The 25,103-nt window shown below is 32.5% G+C and overlaps 1 protein-coding gene across 3 annotated transcripts in view; it reads right to left on the bottom strand.

Annotated features, from left to right (window-relative positions):
- Positions 1-25,103, bottom strand: part of LOC129225584 (S-adenosylhomocysteine hydrolase-like protein 1) — a 297,465-nt gene that overhangs the window by 32,030 nt on the left and 240,332 nt on the right. For 2 of the 3 annotated variants that reach the window (XM_054860036.1, XM_054860037.1), the window contains exons 3-7: positions 14,488-14,634; positions 4,570-4,670; positions 3,027-3,098; positions 1,802-1,832; positions 62-156 (exon numbers count right to left, since the gene is read on the bottom strand). In XM_054860036.1, the coding sequence (XP_054716011.1) occupies positions 62-156; positions 1,802-1,832; positions 3,027-3,098; positions 4,570-4,670; positions 14,488-14,634 (446 nt within the window). Of the gene's footprint in view, positions 1-61; positions 157-1,801; positions 1,833-3,026; positions 3,099-4,569; positions 4,671-14,487; positions 14,635-24,949; positions 25,080-25,103 lie in introns of all 3 variants that reach the window. The other variant, XM_054860038.1, reaches the window with a different exon arrangement.

Below are 25,103 nucleotides of genomic sequence, written 5' to 3'. Positions count from 1 at the left end.
TTACTCAACTCTGTTTCATATGACTTTCAATGATATTCATATGCATAAAAAATATTCATACCATGTTTGGTTGCCAGTTATCAGAATGTATACACTTATCAATGCACCACCAAAAATCTTCTTCAGATTCACCTCTCCAAGCATAAACTGGAACCCCTGTTGTCAAAAGAATCTCAAATTTTGAAACATGCAAACAAAGTGAACTGAACAACACTACAGTAGAAGACCGTTACAACGTACACCTCTGGACTAGAACTTTTGCGTTATACAAGTTTTTCTGTTATACCGATTATTTCACAAATATTGAAACCAATTTTCAGGATATATCTATAGTTTGCAATTATGAATAAATTTTAACTGCAATGTGTATTAAGGCACTAATTACACAATATATAATATTTATATTATCATTCACAAATAAATAATCTCATAATCAAAAGATAGGTTTTTTTTTTAATCCTATGCATTTCTGCCATTAATCAATGAGCAGCCCAAATAAGACAAACTCACGCGACAAATGCCCAGCCAAAATCAACAAGGAAAAGCCTAAATGTATTAATTGTGGAGGCGATCACGTAGCCTCTTACAGTGGTTGTGTGGTCTTCCCCAAACCCAAAATAAATCTGGAAGGCAAGCGAGCCATCAACCACGGAAGCAGTGCTAGCTAGCCACAAAGTAGGTCTTTCTTATGCTGCAGCTACTTCCAGTAAAACTCCTGAGCACTCCCCCCTTAACATTAAGGAGCCTAAGTTCAATAACGTAATCTCTGATTTTATGCAAATTTTTGCTGAAATCAACCAAATTTTTAACTTAATGAAAGTCTTTTCCAAACTTAGGATGCCCTTCCCTCTTCTAAAACGCCAGGAAAATCTCATAGGCAAAATTTCTACTTTAGTTCAAATCTTTACTAATGAGGACTAAGTTTTTTTCATTTTTCTTCCCTTTTCACTTAATTTTCTTTTGGACTCCAATTTTTGTCAAGTTTGCTCACCAGGGATGGTTATTTCATCATCGGTTTAACTCGCCAACCAATCAGGCTATTTCCTCTTCGGAGGGTCATCTGACCAATGATGAGACATGGGAGGTGCGAGGCTCCCCCTCAGGTACTCCCAAGGAACATGCACCCAGATTTATGTGTAATAAAACGAAGTAGAAGAACACTTATTTGAATAAAATTTATCTTCCTTAGAGTTGTCGTTTCAAAACTTTAAAATAATGGTGCAATTCCTGATCACCGCCCATCTTACCTCGGCAACACAGAGAACAACAGGGCGAATCCTTTACTCCAATTCTATGCAGAAGTTTTTACAAATAGTCATGTATTGATTACACGAAAACAAGGCACTCCAACAGATCGAGGCAATGACTGGGGATTTTATTACTCTTATTGAGCAGGGGAATTCCACTTTTTACCCACAGTTGCATCACTATATCAAAAGAAAGTGAATTATCCTGCACTTCTATTAGCTTCACGGTTTACACAAAAGTGGCATTTTCAAGAGCAATCTGGAACTTTTTAAATCTCCGAATACTAATTTTCATTTAAAAGTTTTGAATTAAGATGGAAAGATGCATAAGAATTTTTAATTTAATTTGCTTAAGAATTTTTATGTTTGAAAGGCAGAACAGAGGGCTCTTTTAATCTGCAAAACTTATTATTTACATCAGAAAACTTGTGTAGTTAAGAGAGAATTGCATTATATAGGTCGGTGTTACAAAGATATTCGACTGTACAAGATTCATATGAGTCAACAGATCAAGTCAATGTTTCAAACAGAAGATTTTAATGTGGCACACCAACCTGCTTCTGCAACTGCTGCAGCTACTTCATTCTAAAAGTAAAAAGAAATATAGCTAGTAACAAATATTTTTGTGTGCAGAAATTATAAATATTTATGGCTCATCATAATCACAACAGACATAGTAAGTACATTGAACTATTTGATAAACCTTTATTTTTTTTTATTTTTAAGAAAGTAACATTTTTTTTTCAGAACTCTTTTTGGGTGTCAAATGTTCTGCTCAAATGTGTAATTTCTTATTATTCAATTTAGGCAGTTTAGACACACAATTCAGACAATCTTTGATATATTCCTAAAAAAATAAAACTTTGGAAGTTTTCACACCTTCCCTGATGATATTGGTGAAATCGAGAGGTCAAATACGATTAAAATTCTAAGTGAACCAACTTTTAACCATACTTAATCATCACAAATTTGTAAATTTATTTAAATAAAATAAGTTTCTTTGAAAGAACTAGTTGTGCTGAACAGAATTCTTTTTTTTTTTACTTTTGATAATTTTACATCTTTTTAAAAATTTTTTTTTTTAACTATGACCACTTTACCCCATTCCACTTCACAAGCAAATATGAAAAAAAAAGGGCATAACCAAAAAATTTGAAGATTTTGAAGAAGTTTTTGCATTTATTATCCACCTAAGTTAAAAAACATGGATTTTATGACCACTTTATGCCACCACCCCTACATTTTTAACATTCCATATTTTTTGCCATTTATGATTGTAATATAGAAGAGAGAAATTGCTATAATGAGTTTTGTTCATCTGATTCGCATTACTATTCTGTTTTAACAAATCAAAATAATAGTAATTTTATTATTAAACAAATCTGAATAATAATGGCCCTGAAATCCGTCAAATTCAAAAATGCACACCTTCTGGTTCCAAACTGTGCAGATTTTTGACTCGAATGTACATCTTAGGACTGGCTGAAACACAAGGCCTGAGTTGGTGCTGATAAGAGACATTTGTCTCCCTCTATAAGCTTTTCAAAACACTTTCCAAGGGGAAAATACGTGGTAGAGGGGAGGGGGGGGGGGGAAGAAATCAAAATGAATAATTTTCCCTAGTTTCCAGATTAGTACAAGAATTTTAAAACTATAACAATGTAATATTAATTTAAACTAGAAAAGAAATGAAATAAATTCTGCTTGCTAAAAATACATATGTATCCTAAAATGAAACAGCTCAAAATTGGGGGACACAAATTAAAAAATATATATTACCTGAGTTGAATATATATTACAAGCAGTCCATCGTATACTTGCTCCTAATGATATTAAAGTTTCAATCAAGACCTATAATTCAAAAAAGAAAATAAAACTATATAACTTAAAAACAACAATGGTAGCTATTTCTTTAAACAAAATTCTGACTTGTTTACAAGAAAAAATATTTTAAAAAGTGAGAGTGATTATTTTAAAGCAGAAAATTTCAGCTTACTGAAAACTGATCTGACTGAAACAATTAAAAATAAATTTGACCATATGTGAAAATTTTTAAATGTCATTAATACAATAAGGGGCAATGTAATATTTCTAAAAGACATCCATTATACCAGAAAAGAAACCACATTCTAATTCAAAGTAGTCTTATACTTCTTTGAAGTACAAATATTTTTAGCCCATCTTTCGATCTATCTTCTTTTAATTTTAAGAAGTCGGTGCAGTTATGGTCAAAATTTATCTATTAGACTAGCAAATGGAATTCTAAATTACTTGATGATTCCTTCTTTAACGTGACTTAAATGTGTACAAACTAATATAAAGGAGAATCAAGGAACAATAAAATATTTATAAATTAGAAGGATGTTGATATTTATGATCTTTATCAATATAAAAGGCAGTACGAATAATAATTTAATTCATTGTTTTTAAACTTCCGACATGGTATTCTTGAAATAATGAAAAATTGTTATTACACTTGTGCTGCCAAAATAAATAAATACATAAATAAATAAATAAAATAAATAATAAAATAAATAAATAATAAAAAATGGAATAATAAATAAATTAATAACAAAAAAGTAAATAAAATGAATCAAATTGAGCAAATGAAAAAAAAAATTATAAAAAATAATAAATAAATAAATAAATAAAATAAAATGAAAAGATATCTACAGGAACACCTGCTAACCTGACAGCATAGTGTAAATTTCAGAAAATTTAAGTTATAACACTGATGCAAAAGGAGCTGATAGAATGGAGTCGTTTCCAAAATTTTAAAAGTATTTTTTTATGAAAGAGCAGGCTTAAAAACACATAATCTGACCATTTTCTAAAAAATTTCTTCAAGTTTATTATTTTAAAAAAATTACTTAAATCGGTGCTCTTTTATAGTTTAACGCTTCTGCCGATGACATCACAAAGGATGAAATGCCATTCAATGTTGCCATTCACGGTCCAAAGTATTTAATTCGCATCTTTACTCACGTGTACTGGCAACGATATGGTTGATAGCAAGCATAGAGCGCAATTGAAATTCGCTTCTTGATTATCATAACGTGGAACCGTGGTAGAAAGATGCGCCATCGTGCACCATTTGTGACGTCATAAAGACCACGGCTTGTTTGAAGAATCGGACATTTAAAAAAATTAATTAAAAAATAACTGTTGGGAAAATGAAAATATTTTCTGAGTCAATGTTATTTTTTTTTTGCTTATTCTATCAATTTCAATGACAAAAAGTACTACATTTGACTAAAGGAAATAACCCCATTGAAACAAAATAATGATACACAAAAGAGGTAGAGAGAGAAAAAATACATACAGCTGTTTGTGCATTGATATGGGTGCAACAGATGATTTTTGCTCCTTTCAAAGGCTTGTCTGCATTAGCTCTTTGCCTCAAAGCGACAATTCCAGGCATCTCTGTAAGAATCAAGTATCGAAGCCAATCAAATATGACGTTTTAACTTAATTTTGAGGACATTATGAAAATCATTAATTTTTTTAACACTCTGAAACAAATATAGTTTTTAATATTAATTTAAATACTAATTATGTTGAAAAAGCAGTCGTAAAACAAGCAATATAACTCTTTAGATAGAAATTGGAGATATATAGCCGATTATTGAGGGTTGCAGAGGGGGGGGGGGGGAGGTATCTAATCATTTTGCAAGAACACAATGTACAATTGGTTCTCTGTTTAACGACCATTTCTATTTAACGACGACTTTTCACGGTCCCGTACCATCAACTGCGGCATTGAAAAATTCTGCTTAAGGATATATTTTTCTTACGAACGATTTTTGTGATCCCATAAAAGTCGTTAAGAAGAGAATTGAATTAAATATTTCACTTAATCACCTACATCAGCCTTATTTACGTTTCATAAAAAATATCAACAAGCCTACCTTTTCCAACAATTTGGGAACAGCTTACTCAATTATTTTCGATTTAAGGAGAATCCCCCCACCTTAAGTATGATTAGATTTTATCATAGTTCTTACGAACTTCCCCTTATTTATATTTAAAAAAAACCCTTTTAGTTGTAAGAGTTTAATCATTCTCATTATAGTCATTAAAACTTTCTCAACAGTATTTAGGATTTTTATAAAACAAAAGCATTTTTCACTTCAGAAGAATTTTCCCATCAGCTACTAGAAATTTTTTTCTCAGTGATTACTAGTATTTAATATTTATCATCAGAAATATTTTACAAGGAGGTAGAATTTTCCCTTAAATCAGATTTCGCTGTAAGATTTTGAGTGTGTTCTTATTGGTATTGGGAGGTTTACAGATCGATTTGTAGGGAATCCAAAAGATGGTTTTTTGGGTTTTAGATTTTTTTCAGATTTCAAAAGCTTTTATTTATTACTTTTTTCAAGGTATTGCTTGTCTGAAATTTCATTTTGCTGTTCTTTACTAAGTTGAGGACATTGTATTTCATACCTGACCCATGTAACAATACATGAAGATTTTTAATGACATTTATTAGGAAATGAAAAATAAATTTCTAATTTGTTTATTGTACAAGATGTCTCGCCTGGTGTTGCATGATCTACGTCAAAAATAATAGATGGTAAATGACATATGTTCTATACTTAGGCCTAAATAAAAGAGGATACATTTTGTCTAAAAATTTCCTATTAGAAGACTCAGTCCTTAGAAATATCCATTCGAATAAGACAATGGCCGGCTAAAAATACCTAGTCGAATAATTACAACAATTCTGAAATAAAGTCAACATTCCTCTTTGAAATTCCAACATGTGTCAAACTGTGTCTTCCCTTTGCAGGTTACCTCACATGCTGTTTAGTTCCCTGGGGGAGGAAGAAGAGGAACTGGTATTCATGTCACACATCTAACATTATCTCCTGAATTGATAAGGTGAGTAATGTAGCTAAAACTTCCATTAGAGTAAAGATAACAGCCTGGTAACAGTGTCAACAGACCCTACAAATTCTCAGTGAAATAAGAACAACAGTACCCAAAACCAATTACAAACACATTGTTAATCCCAAAATACACTTCATTAAAATGAGGTCAATAGTTTCTAGTTCCTAAAAATACCCATTAGAGTGAGGAACAAATTCCCTAAACATTTCCAATCAGAGAGGACAAGAGTTCCGAAAAGTTCACATCAGAAGGAGAATACCAGTTCCTAAATAACGTCAATGGTCTTGTTAAAAATCCTTTGAGTAAAGACAACAGTCTCCAAACGTTCCAGATGACAATAGTCCCAAAACTCTCCACCAGAAAAGAAAAATATTCCCTTTCAATCCCCATCAGAAAAAGGACACCAGTCCCTAAAAACCTACGATAGAATAAGTGTAATAGTATTCAAATAATGTCGACCACTCTCAAGAAATCTCGACCTAGAAAGTTTACAAAACATCCCAATAAAACAGGCACAAAAAAAACTCTATTAAAGTTAAGGCAATATTCCCTCAAAGTTTCTATTTTAGAATAAGATCATTAGTTCTTTAAAATCCTCATAAGCACAGAAAATACTTAAACAAAGTTAAAGTAAATTTAAAAATCCCCATTGAATTAAACACAAGACTGTAAAATTCTCATCGATCAGCAGCACACACACACACACACAGAGTAGAGTTTTTTTTGGAAAAAAAGGGGGGGGGGACAAATTGTAACATAATAACGATAGTAATAATAAGAACAAAGGAAAATAAATTGCCTGATTTTAATTACTGTCTTCCTTTAATTAAAATGAGATCTAAAAATAAAAGGTTGGTAAAAAATGCATGGTCAAACATTATTTAAAGGAAACTAGGGGGGTAATAGCCGGTGCTGCTAGTAACATATAAATAAATATTAATTTTTACTGATCTAATCCGCATCTTACATTTGCAGTTCATTCAAAATCGGGCACGGGTCGTTTTACCACAGTCTCCCTTCAAGAAGTAAAGAGCGAAATACTTCTGGAGAGCATTCCCGTCATTCCGCGAGTCGAAGCAGGAAAGATAGTTTTACAGAGATCATCATTGAGGAAACACTTGCAAACCTTATGAATAATTTCAAACTTTTTTTTCTCTCGTTTCGCAAAGAAATAGGTTTTTAAATTTAGTTAAAAAAAAAATAAAATAAAAAGATTGGCAAGGCATCTACAGAACTAAAGTAAACTATTTTCAAACTGAAACAAATAAATAGCTCTTCTTGCAAATACCGCTCCGTTATTAATGGGGTCGTTTCAGACATTTCAAAAGTATTTTTTCCTGAAAGAGCTTGTTTAAAAACATAGGATATAACCATTTTTTAAAAATAATTTGACAAAGTTTAATATTTTTTGACAATTATTTTAAACGGTGCAATTTTATTGTTTACGTTTCTGCACTGCATATGATATCACAAATGATGAAATGCAATTCACTGATGCCATTTGCAGAGCACAATACTTAATTCGCATTTTTACGCACGTGTACCGGCAACGATAAGGTTGATAGCAAGCGTAGAACGCAATATTTAATTCACTTCTTGATTATCATAACGTGGAAACGCGGTAGATAGATGCGCCAAAGTACATTATTTGCGACGTTATTAAGACCACCCCTTATTTTCAAAATCAGACAGTTAAAAAAAAATAATTAAAAATTAAGCGTTGGGAAAATTAAAGTTTTTTCTCGCTCCATGTTATTATTATTATTATTATTTGCTTATTCTATCAGTTTCAGTGACTAAAAGTAATTCTTTTAAACGATGGAAACAACCTCATTCTAAAGAGGAAATCCCGCCAAACATTAAACTTCTTCTACTCTGTTACAAAGTACACTTCGAGAATTCATTTTCCTTCAACAGAAGTTACACAAAATTCAATTAATGACTTTGTATCGTATGTGCTCACAATTTTTTCGCCATTAAAACTATCCCTATATCCCCAAGAATCCTGAAGGGAGAATTGTATACCACCGACTTCTCTTTCAGAAAACTACGACAAAATCGGGCGACGAAGTGGGGTGGGGGGCGCAAAAGGGCGCCAAAGCAAACAAAATATCTCCTCGGGCTACACGAAGAAGAATCAAAGAAAAGTAGAAGATTAGATGAAGAAATGAGCTATTTCCGAAGATTTCTCTTCACACAAAAGAAAATAGCTGGTGGTAATTTCTTTATTGTATTTCCTAATATCCTCGAGCAGTTAGACTCGCTGTCCACAAGAAATGCTATTCAATTACACATATAATCGTCAAGCATAACACTAAGTAAGGAATGATAGATATTCATGCTTGAAATGCAAATAAATCTTCAAAAAAATTAGAGGCTAGTTTATCATGAGTAGATTATGGAAATATTTTTATCGATATATTATTAATCGTATTGTTAGTGTATTTGACTGTTTAATTGTTTTTTATTCAAACAAGATTTGGTTTTAATATATTTATTTCCTACAAGGAAGAACTATTGACAAGGTTCCATTGAAAAATGTTTATTTAAAAAATTTTTTTTTAAAGTTATTAAATTGCAATGTTAAGATTTTTTTGTCACTAAAAATATATTAAATCCTAATATCTTCTTCAATTTTACAGGATTTTAAAAAATGGAGCAAGGGGGGGGGGAGGAAGACATATGAAAACATTTGTTTGAAGTTTGCACGACTAGTATCACTATTGTAATAGCAGTTAAAAACACATGTTTGCCAATTCATATATGAGGAGTATACTTCCAAAACGGATTATATCCACTTTATTTTGTCTTCAGGATTTCTAATATAAGCCCTATTGACCCATGAATTTCTTTCTTCTCGAAGTGGTTTATATCTACTATTAAACCCCACTCATTCTTTTTCATATCAAAAGGGCACATATCCAAGTTTGAAAATGCCAGTTTTAATTCAAAAGTGGCTCACAAATAAAATAGCAGAGCGAAGCAGGCTGAGCATTTCCAAAGAGATCAGAGCACCTTGGGCCTTGTGCAAATCAGTTATCCGTTAGGCAAGCGCGACCTCAAATTGTGATTACTAAATTGATATTAAATAATTAATGATAATTTTAAATTGTGATTAATTAATGATTAAATTGCAACCACTGAAAAATCGTGATAAAAATTGTGATCTATTAATACCTATACAGCGTTGTTACTTGAATCGGCTGGGGTGGTTTTACTGTTCATACTTAATTGGATCGTAGTTTTTCTTTTTTTTTTTTTGAAATGTTTCATGAAAAGAATTAAGTAAGTAGAAAGGAATAAAGTAGAGGAAAAAAATATATATATCTTGAAAAATATTTGTTTTAATGAATTGCAAGTTTATTTCTGAAGAAAATAAATGATTTTTTTTGCAAAAGGGATGATATCCAATGTTCTACAACAAAATGGAATACATTATATACAAAAACAATTGGTAATTTAGGTCTGGTAAAATTGAGGAAAAATTACTAGATTTATGCCAATGGATACTTGTTATTCTACCAAAGCATTGTGAGAAATTCGAAATTCTAACACTTAGTGTTAGCGAGGAAAACGTTTTTTCGTTTTTCTAAAAAAAGGATAAAACTGGATATAATCCGTTTTGAAAGTAAACTCCTCATATGTTTAACACATTTATATATCAACCACACTTTAATGTTTTGAAATCACGAATAATTTTTTAACAGTTTATAAACTGAAATTCTAAATTAGGAGGAAAGAAGAAACTGGTCAAGTTCTAATACTGTGGAAGAAAAAGGAAAAGAAGCTTCAATAGACTTTTCCATTTCTTTTATTGCATCTGCCATTGTTGCTAGGCGAAGAAGTCCAAAAGTTTCCCGAAACTCATTCATTGGTTTTCCTTTAGTAATTAATGCTTCTGCAGAGAAATTTATCAATAAAGTAAGACACAATGTTGTCAACAATTACTTGTCTATTTTCTAACAAATTTTCTATGAAACAACTAGGTATAGTATTAAGTCCGAAAATAATAAAAAATAATCAGTCGCATCCAATCGGGTCGTTTCCAGTATTTTAAAAGTATTTTTTCTGAAAGAACATGTTTAAAACATAGGATCTCAGCATTTTTTTAAATAATTTGTTTAAGTTTAATATTTAAAAAAAATTACTTAAGTCGGTGATCTTTCATTGTTTACATTTCTTGCCGATGACATCACAAATGATGAAATACCATTCTGTGTTGCCATACACAGAGCAAAATATTTAACTCGCAACTTTAATCACATGTATTGGCAACGATATGGTTGATAGCAAGCGTAGAGCGTAATTTCAATTCGTTTCTTGATTATCGTAACGTGGAAACGCGGTACAAAGATGCACCAAAAAGCATCATTTGTGACGTCATCTAGACCACGCCTCGTTTGAAAAATCGGACATTTTAAAAAATTAATTAAAAAATAACTGTTGGGAAAATAAAAGAATTTTCTGAGTCCATGTTAATTTTTTTGCTTATTCTATCAATTTCAGTGACTAAAAGTACTACTTTTGACTGAAGGAAACACCCCCATTCTCAAGATGGCCGAAAGCTTTGATCAAATTTTATTGCACCAAAGAGTGAGTACAGGTTTTGTACTCACTTTTTTTAGTGCAATAAATAATAAATTGTAACTGGGCAATTCCTTAGGTAACTGACTGACATTTTAAAGCAAAACATACATTGCATAACATAACTTTTCCCCTGAATTACTGTGTTTTTTAAGCTGAATTTAATGGTGTAATTTATTTTTCTAAACACTTTTTAGATAATTTTAAGAAAATTGTTAAAAACATAGCATATGACTGACAATAATGAAAGCAGTATGTCAGACATTTGAACAACTTTTGCTGTTGAACACTTTGAACAACTTTTTTATAAACACTTTTTAAAAACATTCTTTCTTTTTTTTTGAATTATCTAAAATGTATTTTGGGAATTTAATCACGAAAGTAAACAGCTTAAAAAAAGCAGTAGTCCAGGGGAAAAATTCTTCTGTACAAGGGAAATGTTGCATTAAATGTTACAAAATATTTATTGCTTTGCGAAAAAAAAACAGTCAATTACCCGTGGAATTGTCCAAACATTAAACTTCAAAAGAAAATAAATTTCAACAATGGGTTTTGATTGAAGGTAACTTACTTGAATCAAAGAAAATTATCAATTTAAAGAATATTAAGAAAAAAAAATAGAGATGCACAACGTAGGGAAAAAAAACGTTAACACTTTTCATGCAAAAAAAAAAAAAAAGAATCAAGAGCCTCTCATTTACTAAAACTAAATAAAATAAACTTATAAAAAAACTTAACTTCCTGTTTAGAAACGCATAACTACTTCCATTAATATCTTCTTATGTGACTTAATCACAAGCATTTTAGATCGTCATAGTAAGAGAGGATTGAAGATTTTGAAATGGAAAAGCATTAATCCTCTATGGATCATAAGCTTTGTGGCAGGAAATGAAAGTTTGTGGTGTTTAAAAAAAAAATAATAAAAGTATATTAAAAAAATAACCATTTTTTTTGTTGCTAATTTTAAGATTGGGATATCTCAACAACATGCAACAGATATAATTAATAAATTATTTGCATCCGATAATTTATAAAATAAATTTTGAAGTTATTGTGCTAATAAATCTTTTAATGGTCGTTAAAGATATACAGCAGTAATTTCCTAATGAAAAAACTACCAACTTATATTTCAGACATTTTTTACTGCAACTAATAATTCAAATGGAACTAAGCTAAAAGTCGCAAACATTTCATAATCAACAAACGAAAGAAGAACGACTTGCTATTCTATTCCTTTGAGAAAATCAAGTCACATTGAGGTGCAGGAATGAGAAAATGGCCAGATTAAAAAAAAAGTCCTAAATGTTTGGGGCGTGGTTGGAAGGACAAGGCAAAGCGCTGTAACAGGCAGATATAGTGGAACATTGCCGTCAGACACACTGAGATAATTTGGAGTCACAACAAAAATTGGGTGGGGTTGATAAAAAATGATATTTTCATCACTTGGTTCCTAATATTTTTATAATTAAGAAAAAAAAAATACATAATGGATTTTTTTCTCTGTATGACTATCAGTTAGCAGCTAAAACATATATATATATACATTGGAAATTATTATTATTATTATATATATATATATATATATATATATATATATATATATATAATATACATACACACACAGCAGGGGTGAATTCGTAAATTTAACCTAATTTTCTAAGTCCTGACCAATTTAATGAGAAAAGGGAATTTATTTTTGAGGAAAGCAGTACCGGTACGACAGTCAGGAAACAATCCCCCATGCACAGCATATGCTGTGCATAGGGATTGCAATACCGGACCAAAAATGCAATACCGGTATTAGTTATTTTCTAAAAACAAAACCGGGATGCCGGTATTAGTACCAATGTTAAAGATTTCCCCCCCCCCCCCCAAAAAAAAAAAAACATAATGTTTTGTTACCATGTATTATTATTTTGTGCAAAATGTGCATTATTTATTTATTTTGAACAAAAATCATAATAAAAAATCAATAATAGCAAGAAACATAATGCATCTATTTAATTGTCACCAAGCCTGGAACTCATTTTACTGAAGAAATTTCCTGCAGTTGAAAATATTCTTTAATTCACGCAAGCCGATGTAAGCAGCCATTTGTAGTTGCTTGAAAGTCCTTCATTTTCAAATAATTCGGTCTTTTATCTTGTTGGTTTTGATGTTTCAAGTGATATTCCCTTACCTCCTTGCAAATGTTCAAGGCATCATAAATAATATCTCGCTTAGTATAAAGCGGAATAACGAGACAGAACAGCACGCTAATACCGGTGACAATAAATTACTGCTTGACATACTAACAAGAAAAAGTTTGTCTCAAAATTCAGTACAGTTGAGACAAATATTTAAAAAAACGAGCTGATGTGTGCATCACATGACTTCCTTTTACTCCAATTTAATACCATTTCCCCATTACTGGCAATTTAAATGTGATTCAAGAGTTAACTCTCTAAATATCACCAACAGTGGCCAAATTGAAACAGATAAAAAAAAAACCCCGCCAAATTTGTAGCCAAATAGGCGACAAAACTTGGCGACCAAAATACTGGCGATATATCGCCAAGTGTCCGCCAAATTATAACACCACTTGGGTTTACATCGAAATTAACAATGATTTCCCCCCAAAAAACGGGCAAAAGACCCCTTTAGAAACACCCGAATGCAATTGCCTGGTGCACAACTGTACCAAATGTCAACTTTCTAGGATTTACCGTTCTTGAGTTATACGACATACATACGCACATAACAGTACACACGTTTATTGAATAAGTTCCATTACATATTACATTAAATAATGTTGATGTTAACGCTGCTCTCAGGGCCGCCGCTAAGTCCAAAAACCGTGTTGAAACGAGAATTTAGTGGCCACTCAAATTTTTTTCAAACACGCATATATGAATTACAATACATATATTATGTAGCGAGAGAAACAGAAAGAAACCCAGATTCTAGTTTAGGAGGGGGTCATTACTAAAATATGAACCCACTAATTGACGAAATGGCGTCATATATACAACGGAAGAGACTTGGAAATATGAACTTAGACAGCAATAATATAAATGGAATATTCACTTTCAAGCAAAGGGTCCAGGAACCGACCTCCAATTTTTTTCGGAATTATAGCTCTACAATCGTAATTTCAAATGATCTTTGGTGATGTTTCAGGGTAGGAGGCCCTCTCCTGGAAAATTTTCGAAATTGAAGACATAAAAAACACGCGATTGTGGGCCACTTTTCATAATATTAGGCAAAATGACCCCCCCTCCCCCGTCTTCCGTGAAAATTACAGAGGAAGTCAGTCTTTGTGATCCAAACCGCTAAGTTCATCACTCAAGCATAGGGTCCTGCTAGTTCATTTGCTTTGCATAAGTGAGTTGAAAAAAAGCGTTTCTTCAACAAGCGAGAGAGAGAGAGAGAAAAAGCATTTTGGGGCCGAAAATTTCATGTTGGAATTTAGAAATTTTTTTTTTTTTTGAACTTCAGAACTTCTCGGGACCCCTTTAAAACCTAAGGGTACGTAGGCGGCTGCCTAAGTTGCCTATTTGGTTTTCCGGCCCTGCCAGAACCGAAATATTTACTCCTCGTAAAGGAGTAAACATATTTGCCATTTTGTAGCTATAGCGTTCAACAACAACCTTTAAAGGTATCATTCCTCTTAGAAGCCGTTATATAAAACTGCGGTGGATGGTTACAAAGTAACCTCACTCTCGAAGTAACTTCCCGCATATTGAAAACTTCATCTGACAAAAAAAAAAAAAAAAGTACTCACCCTGTTCAGCAATTTCAATCTCCCTACGACCGAACGCGCTCTGCTTAATATTTTTCACGCAAAAATCCACGCTGCCAGAGGAGTTCACCTGATGCTTCTCTCTGGGCATCTTGCCCTCCTCATCGGAGCTAGTGTCGCAGTAAGATGCTGTAAAAAAGAAAAAAAAACAACTAAATAACTTGAATTCATTACTGAAAAATTCAAATCACATTTTTCGACATTGAAATTGAGATAGGAGCCTCTCAGAGAAACAAGAAAGGCCTTCCAGAGGAATGAATAAAAATTCTTATAAACGATTTTACCTCTACTTCAACTGTATAACACTAGACAAAAACACAGCAAAAAGGCGTAAATAAAGCTCCCATAATAAACAAAGTGCGATAAAATAACATTAGAGAAAGGAAAACATACTCCAAACACCCCACTTGAAAATAACTTTTGAAAAAGGCAAAAAGAATTTTATTTATTTGAAGCACAAATGATTTTTTTTTTAAATTTTAAAACAGTTCATTCCAAAAAGGAGCCCGCAAAAACTCTCACGGGGAAAAAAAAACACATTTTTCTTACATAGTTTTCGAATTGTTACTATTAATAGAACACACCTTCTGAGTTTTCCTCTGCTCTCGTGCCCAAATCGAAAATGATTTCAAAGGAGCGCCCTTTCAACAAAAACCAATTCAGATTTGACAAATTTCCTATGTCGGTTATCCGTACTGGTTATATATAATATTAATAGCACAAAGTACAGTAGAACTTCGCTTATCCAACCCCCGGTAATTCGGACCTGCGGTTTATCAGGATCCAATTTCTATGGTTAAAAAATAAAAATTTTCTTTGAATAATAATTTTGAATTGTTATCAATAGCGGAGCAGTAAATACGCCAAATATTCACTTTTTATTTTGGTTAAACTGGCAACATCCGCATAAGTCGTAAAATAAATTACAACAATTTAACAAACAACATGGCGCACGCTGAACATCAGTTCGCTACCACAGCAGCTGAGCAATAAATGATAAGTGCTTGTGAGAAACGGTTCTATGTAATCAGTGGCGCACCTAGGCATAAGTGACACCTAAGGCGATAATTTTGGGTGTCCCCCCCCCCCCCCAACAAACGCAAAAGAGAAAAAATATATGAAAACATGAAGTACATGCAATTTTTAGAACAAATACATGTGAGTTATAACGAAATTTTAAGCGGGGTAATGTACAAAAAACAAGTAAAAGTGGGAGGTCTAGGGGTTTTCCACGGACAATGTTCAAATTTGTAGTCTTAACTAGTATGTTGTGGCCATCACGAAACTTTCTTCTATATTTTTTCCTTTTTCTGATCCCTCCCCATGCTTGATGAAGAAGCAATATTCCTAACAAAAACAAAATTACACATGCAAAAACTTGACGACCATCCCTATTCGCAACTCCAACGAACTATAGGGGGCACTGCAGTCGCTGTCTAATGGCGGAATTGAAAACTAAAACAAACGCATGTGGTAACGAAGAAAATGCTAAAAGTGTTGTGATTTTTGTTCGTATGTATGATTTTTTCGCTTTATTCATTTGAAAAGATTTTTCAAAGTCTTTTGGTTATTCTGACCCATATAGAAAGAGATTAGAAACCAAAAAGTATTACGAAAGTAAACAATTAATGCAGAACACACAGTAAGTTGTTCTGAAGCAGCCATTTTCACGATGTTGAATTCGGAATTCATAAATTTTTGGTTCGCTTCGAACGGCATTTTCATTTTGTACCGTTTTTTCTATACATTAGTACATATTAAGTTCAGTTTCGTGACATTTCCAGCATTTGTTGACATTTTTGTCACATAGTGCAGATGCGTGGCAGACTATCAAGAGTAACGTTTAACACTAGATAATTTATTTCTATGACTCTATGATTGGATATCCAAAGAAATCATGCATTTAATTCATTCGTCATGGAAATGATTTACCTGATATGCGAAATCTTGTCAAGATACATTATTCTTTCACACAATTTGAAAACCATAACCCTATAAACAGATTTTTGGCGAGCTTTTATTTTTTATTGTTCAAATTCTTAACGTTCTTTCTGGATTTTTCAATCTGTTCTGCGATAAATATTTTCAAGAAAATTTATTTGCATACTGTCTATTTCAGTAGGATACTGTAGTAACAAAGGTTATTTAAATCATTTATGTGGAATTAGGTTAAGGAAAAGTGTCCAGTCAATGTTGTTAAGTTCGTTTTTTTTTCATCGAATTGAAAAACTGATATTTATTCAAATTCACTCAGAACAAAATAAATAAAATGTGTACTCACAGTTTATATATGGTGGTAGTTTTCTTTTCAGTTGATTGACCATTATTTCTTTTTACTTATCGAATTCTGTAATCTTACTATCATTTTATTCCACTCATGATAAAAATTAAAAATGGTTTAACTAAAAACGCGAAAACTCGCCAAGGCTACTTTGCTTGCACAATACTAAAACTACTATAACCCTAAACAAATTTGGCGAAACCTTTCAGCTGAGAATAAAAGGAATAAAGTAAATTCTTTCTCGGTTAAACATTTTTCATTTTGTTCTACGATAATAAATTCAAGAAAATATTTTGCATACTGTCCATTCCAACTAAATGCTGCTGTAAAATATGATTAGTTAAATTAATTTAAGATTAAAAAAAACTCATATTCTTACAAATTCATACAAAACAATAAAAAATGTTACCTGGTATAACGTTATCCAATTTTGTTAATCCAGAGTTTTCTTGTTTACGCTTCCACCATTTAATACTTTTTTGAAAGAAATAAGAAAAACTAACATTATTTTGAGAAGCTCGAGAATACTACTAAGGGACGAATTAATTTCTGTAGCTGAAAGCAAACTAAGACACATCGATTGCGTTAATAAATACTCAGAACAAACTGCCTGTGTTTACGTCAACAGACACACATGGAACTAAAACGTGGCAATGTTTTGGTTCCATCGGCAGTTTTGTAAATCACCGCAAGGTAGCGTATTCGAGCGCTGGAGTTCCGAATGTCTGAATTATTGCAAAATCAAAGCAAAGAGCGAAAATTGAAAGTTATTTTAAAAGCCTTGCTTGAATTAATTGCAAATATTTTATTTGTTAACAAACATAAGATGGCAACAGTTAAAAATTTTAAATCATTGAGATAATATTTCCATAGACTAATAATAAGAGTAGACCGAGCTTTCTCATTCTTGCTGATGAAGAAAATTGGTTCATAGATGTATCACGTGACTAGTGGAAGGGCTTGGCGAAGACTTTGGCAGCATGGTTGCTAGATGGCAGCATTATCTATAGTTTGGCACTCGACATGTATTTTAAGACAATGTGTTTTCATTAAAAAAAAACTTCCAGGTGCAGAGATTGAACTGTTTTTCTTTTAGTTATGCATTATTTTGACATTAGTAATAGTTTTTAATCAGTTTTCGGTAACTTTTATTTCATTTGGAGCTGTCAGCGTTGGCGTGAACAAAATGGCGTAAACGTTTTGCGTTAACGCAAAAATGTACTAATCGGTATCTTAAATTGAAACTGTAGGTAAAAATCTTACCGTTTGCTGATTCTTCTTGGTCGCTTGCATCTTTTATTGCTTAGAGAGTTATTGAAATTGATTAAAGAAAATGCACAATACTATCTAAACGAAAAACTCACTATATTAACAAAATATTTACAACTTAGAATAACAAATTTACAAATCGGATCATTCTTCCGTATTCCATAAATTCTATTAATTTTATTTCGCGCTGGCGTTGATCGTCTGCTACGATTAACGCCCGCTGTTGCTAGGATATCCACCAGTCACATGGTTTGGTTTATGAGCAGCAAAAGGGTTGCCATAGCTCGGTCTACTCTTATTATTAGTCTATGAATATTTCCGATCATTTCCATACAATTAAAATCACGAGAAATACGCAGACGACAATCTATTACGATTTATCTTTCTGATTGTTGCATTAATAAAGCTATTTTTATTCGAAAAAAAAAAAAAATCAACACCTCTTGGAGAGATTGGAGTCAAAATTGAACCAAAGCCTGTTTACTTATGGATTCACATATATTCCAAATTTCAACCAGAACGTAGCATTACTTCTTGAGACAGGGCACTCACAATGGAAAAAAAGAACGGGTGATTGCGCTACCCCCTTTTTAGCTGTTGACACCAAAATAAAATCAGCTCTTATACCCACTAAGGGCTACTTGTCAAAAATTTTTTGTTTAATTCCGTTCGTTATTTCTTGAGATACAGCAGTCACAATTGACGACAAAAAACATTCTATAACTCAACCCCCGTTTGAGCTATTGACACCAAAATTGAAACAGCACCTGCTCCTGTTAGGGGCAACATGTGGACCAAATTTTGTTTGATTCCGCCAGTTACTTCCTGAGGAATAGCAAGCACGCGTAACTCAAAAAACGTCCCATTGCTCCACCCCCCTTGGAGGAATTCGCGCCAAAAACCAATGGGCACAAGTTCACATAGGGGCACATATGTGTACCGAATTTCGTTCAATTTCATGCGGTAGTTTTTGCTGTAGAGCGGCCACAAAAAACTGGTCACACACAGACGTGACACACACACACACACACACACACATACACACACACACACACAGACAGACATTTTCCAAAAATAGTCGAAATGGACTCAGCACACCTCAAAACGTTCGAATCCGTCAAAATTCGAAATTCGAAAATTTGCACGAATCCAATACTTTCTTCTATATATTAGATATAGAAGAAAGTAAAAATGTATTTTAGCTTCATATATTTCAAAAACTTGCAATTCCACTTTGGGCGTCACCTCCCAGATGGGTGACACCCGGGGCGGACCCCCCCCCCAGTAGCGACGCCACTGATATAATTTGGTTACAAAGGATTGTTTTCTGCTGCAATAAAGCATAAGTCTGCAATAAAACATAAGTCTGCTTATTTAAGAATATGTTTTGCTTGCTGTACACGAATTATCCGGATTTTCATTTTTTCGGATTGCTTTTGGTCCCAGTTAGACCAGATAAAAGAGGTCGTTCTGAAATTAGGTCTATCAAAAGTGGTTAAACCAAAGAAAGAAGGTTGAAAAAGGTGGTAACTGAAAAATAAAAAAAATTCAAAATCTTAACGTAACAGAAACAGAAAGATAAGGGGCCATTCATTAAATTACGTAAGGGTCCGGAGGGTGAAGCGGGGTTGGAAAAATCTCTGCATACCCTTATTTCGGGGGAGGGGGTCGAACCCATTCCTACGTAATATTTTCTAAGCCGATAGATTTTATATTAGAATTCGCACGGTCAAGGGGAATGGCAGGGAAAATATTTTATCTGCGTCAGGAAAGTAAAAAACATTTCAGGATGCACTGTTTTTTACTTGTTTTACAAAGAATTAACAAAGGAAAAAGAATTGCACTACGTAAAGCCATGTTTTATTTTTAATTAGTATCGCATCATATACGAAAATACAAAGAATGTCGAAAAAACATTCCGTCTACTTTTTAGTAAATATTTCTTAACACAAAAAGGTTTTCAAAAATAATTTAATGATAGTGAATTTAATAACGATTCCAGAGATGTAAGATTCGTTATTTTATTGTATTGAAAAAAAAAAAAAAAAGGAATCTTACGTAAGAATAAGGGGAGGGTTTTGAAACATTTTAAGTACCCTTACATGGGGGTAGGGGGGTCAAAAACTGCTATAATTATCCTTACGTAATTAATGAATGGACCCAAACAACAAAAATAAAACAAGTACAAAATAAAAAAAAGATCAAAAAAGCTATATCCTGAGAAAAGCAAAGGTTATATAACTCAAACAAAGAGGCGTTATCAACGTTTGAAAAAAAAAAAGATTTAACCTATTTCTTTTTAAGTTTTGCATTTTGAATCTTTGACACAGCTTTTCGTAGGTGAAAGAAATTTAAAAACCGAAAGAGCATTAATGAGAATACCAAAATTGTGCCGAAGCGATACGGTTGAGTTGTATGAATAGATGGAAAATAAATATCTTCGAAAATGTTAATGAAATTATTATGAAAGGGTCTTTTTTACGTCGCCATAAATGCATTGGAAAATATTAAACCTTAATGAAATGATTAAGCATGAGCTTTTTTTACTTTGCTGAGATAAGTGCAAATGTTTTGGTACCTTTTTTCACTGAATTCCTTTTCATAAAGAGCTTAATTTATTAGCTTAAATAGAATTCTTTTTCTTCTTAAGTAAATACTAGTAGCATCTTGGAAACAATTACTTTTGATATTTTAGAATTGAGATGAGTTTTAAATTATGAATTAAAGTTAATTACATTTTCTCAATATTTTATTTTATTTTACTTTCTTTAATGGCTTCACGGTTCAAAATAAGGTTTAGCATAAAATACAGCGATAAATTTTAAATTTGTTTTACATTTTACCTCATTATTTGTGGAATATATTTTTTAATGACATAAAAAAAATGCTCTTGATGACGCATTACATAATGCGCTCTCGATTTAAAAGGATGAATAACATAAGATAAAACTGAAACAAATTTGAAGTTCTTTTAGAATTCTTTTTATCAATTGCTCGTTGGCTATGTGTTAGTTTTAGGGCAATATCCAGTTTCTGAAATGAAAATAGCTTTTTCCGAAGAAATGTTTCAGCCAAAATTAAAAATAGACTTCTGGCTAAAGAAAAAAATCTTACCGCTTTGAAATGGACAACTTCCTTTTTTAGTTTGCTAACTACACTATAGAGAACCTTCGAAATTTTAGTTTTGTTTTTTCAAACGAGCTGATGTGTGCATCACATGACTTCCTTTTACACCAATTTAACGTTATTTCCTCATTATTGGCAATTTTAATGTGATTCAATAGTTAACTTTCTAAATATCACCAACAATGGACAAATTAAAATCAGATTTAAAAAAAAATCGCCAAATTTGTCGCCAAGTTGGCGACAAAACTTGGCGACCACAATTTTGGCGACATATTGCCAAGTGTTTGCATAAATTATAACACCACTTGAGTTTACATCGAAAGTAACAATAATTCCCCCCCCCCCAAAAGGGGCAAAAGACCCCTTTTGGAGCATCCGAATGCAACCAAAAAGAGAGGTGCACAACTAGACCCGACTAGAATTCTACCTACCAAATTTCAACTTTCTAGGACATACCGATCTTGAGTTATGCGACATACATCCGCACATACATACATACGTACATACGGACGTCACGAGAAAAGTCGTTGTAATTAAATCGGGGAATGTCAAAATGGATATTTCGGGTGTCTATACGTTCTTAGGTATATCCACGTGTGGTCGGGTTGAAAGAAAAAAAACTCAACGTTAATTCGGGGGTGAGCAAAATGGAAATTAAGGCCGAAATTTGAGTGAATTTTTTTTTGCGAATACAATATTTCCTTTTTTGTAAAAGGAAGTAAAAACAAGCAATATATAAAAGACTAGCTTCGTGAAGTATTATTAAAATCTTGGGATAGACCAAGCCAATGATAAATTTATTCAAAGCATGTCATTTAGAAATTTTGATTACATTTAACATTACTGACTTCTGTGTGATTTTTTTTTTTTTTTTTGTTACCATAAAAGTGTACCTTAAAAGTTTTTTACGCTGGGTATATGTATACTTTTGTAATGTTAACAAATAAATTTGTTTGCACTTCCTCCGATGCTAATAATAAAATATGCATTCATCTTTAGTATTGTTTGAAAGAAGAGTTGTGTCTGTCGCTTTCCATAGAAGGTAAATATTTTTCGGGAATTGTCAAATTCTAAAAAGAGGTTTGCATACGTTTGTGTAACATTCTAGGAACGCTATTGCTGTATGCAGCTAAGAAACTACATTTGAAAAAAGTGATTGGTTTTAACTCAAGTGTGGGGAAAAAATCAGCAATCATTTGGCCAAAGTAAGAAATATTCTTAAAAATCCTTGCTAATTCATAACGGACGTTCTATTTGGTGTTTCATACTTTTATCGCAATGGGGTCGTTTCCGAAATTTTAAAAGTATTGTTTTCTGAAAGAGCATGTTTAAAAACAAGGACTGACTATTTTTTAAATAATTCGACAAAGTTTACTATTTTTTAAAAAATATTTTAATCTGCTCAATTTTTTTTTACACTTCTGCGCATGACATCACAAATGATGAACTGCCATTCAGTGTTGCTATTAGTGCAGAGATCAATATTTAATTCATTTATTTACTCATGTGTAGTGGCAACGATATGGTTCATAGCAACTGTAGAACGCCTGGAAACGCGGTAGACACTAAGCGTAAATATTCAGCTCGCCAGTGGTGCAGCGCCAAAGTACATCATTTGTGACGTCATAAAGACTACGCCTTGTTTGAAAAATAGGACATTTTAAAAAAATAATTAAAATAACCGTTGGGAAGATGAAAGTATTTTCTGGGTCAATGTTTTTTTTTTTTGCTTATTCTATCAACTTCAGTGACTAAAAGTGGTACTTTTAACTAAAGAAGGGAACAATACTGTTCTTACTATTACTTTGCTGTCAGATTTGTAACGTATAAAAAAAAAATGTGAGACACAAAATGCTCACGACTTTAAACTGCGAAATAATTAATTTAAACATCCGGGAAAATATTCTAATACAAATGAATAAATAAATCAAATCTGCAAACACCCTAAATATAAATAAAAAATAAAATATTTTTAAAATTTATTTTTGAATGCTTCAGATTTGCCTTTGGCTTTTCCCTAATCCTCTTATTTCTAAATATTTCAAAACTTCCACAGATTTCAAGAAAGATGAACTGCAGCGAAGACTCAGAGAGCATATAAAGAAGTAACTAAAATGAGTTTTAAACTCGCACCAACTCAAAACAAACCATTTCTATTCTACTAGCTCGAACTCCAAACAAGCCATTTCTATTCTATTAGCTTGAAATGCTTCTTAATAACAATAGCAGAATAACCTGTTCTGTAAGAGAATTAAGCTCATCAAATAGAAGTAGTATTAGAAAGTATTTTCCCCCTCTAGCTTCCGTTTTTTGACAGAAACAGAAATGCTCAGTGACATCTTTATTCCAATTTACAAAAGGTGATCAAATTATAAGCGACAGCATTGTTTTTTGTATTTTGATGCATATTGTGATCTATTTACTTGTTGATTATGCAGTTATTTTTTTTTATTCATGTAAGTATTTTTTAAATTTATTTTTTTCGTTTTTCAGCATAGGAGTAAACATGCAGCACATTACTGATTTGCCCTATTTTTATTTTTTCAGAGAAAAAAAAAAAAAAGGTAACATGGGGGTTACAACGGAATCGATTAATCGTAAACTCACAGTATAACATCAATTTAACGATACCCGATTTAACGTTTTTTCAAAATTTTAGGAAACATTTCACAAGTCCGGATTTGACTGCATTGAATGTCTATGCTCCTCGATTTAACAATTTCCTTGATTTAACGAAAACTTTTTCCTGTTCGTAGACAACCGTTAAATCGAGGTACTTTACTTATAAACTTTTTATTGAAATAAAATAAATTTACAAACATTTGCATTACAATAGTCTTGAAGTGAAAAACTGTCAAAAGTGACACATAAAGGACTTCCCTCAAACAACATTTTTAATCTATTGATAACCGAACCTAAAACTTATTGAGAGATAAAATTTACTGTCGGTGTTGCCGTTTATCAAGAAACTTTGATCTATGTGGTCTTTAATCTTGATCACTCGCCACTCCCCCGAGTACAGGTGGAGTCTAAGAGAGAGGCGAATAATAAAAATATTTTTGGTCGCCACTATTTTTATCTTAGTCTCTACGAGGCGAGGGGTGACCGCTAATTATGATAAATGTATCGTTCATCTTGATCATTCTACCGAATACAGGTGGAGTCTGAGAGAGTGGCGAATGATACGAATCGAATATTTTTGGTCGCCACTATTTTTTTACTTATTCTCCACGTGGCGAGTGGCGACCACTAACTTAAATCTATGTGATCTTTGACCCTTTGCCAACTCTCCCGAACACAGGTGGAGTCCACGAGAAAGTGGCGAATGATAAGAATATTTTTAGTCACCACTTTATTTCATTTTGTCTCCACGCGGCGAGATGATCTATGTAACCTTTGATTTTGATCATTTGCGGCTTTCCCTAGCAGGGACGTATTATAGAAATATATTTTTAGTCGCTATTTATTTTCACTTTGCCTCCACGCGGCGAGCTTCAACCGCTAAATTTGATCTATGTGACTTCGATCATTCTCTTTAGCAGTGGCGTATGATACAAACATTTTTAATCGTCACTTCTTTTTATTTTGTCTCCACGACGCGAGCGGCGACCGCAAATTTTGATCAATTTGATCTTAGATCTTGATCCCGAAGACAGATGGGGTTCAAGAGAGTGGAGAATTATACGAATATTTTTTGTCGCCACTTTTCTTTTTATTACTTAGTCTACCTCTAATCTTGATCTTTCCACACACCAGTTGCGTACTTACAATCTGATCCAGTGGATGCCGTAGATGAACGGCGATTGTCCAGTTTGTCCAAATTGAGGTAAGGACCTATTGGAAGACTCATTCGCCGGCGAGTTCGGTCCTTGAACGCCGGCATGTTGTTCATCAGCACCTAGGGATCACATACATTCAGATC

The sequence above is a fragment of the Uloborus diversus genome, chromosome 7 (assembly GCF_026930045.1).
Source record: "Uloborus diversus isolate 005 chromosome 7, Udiv.v.3.1, whole genome shotgun sequence".
Taxonomy (NCBI): Eukaryota; Metazoa; Arthropoda; class Arachnida; order Araneae; family Uloboridae; genus Uloborus; species Uloborus diversus.
Note: the sequence above shows the minus strand (reverse complement) of the source record. Positions and strands in the feature narration are given on the sequence as shown.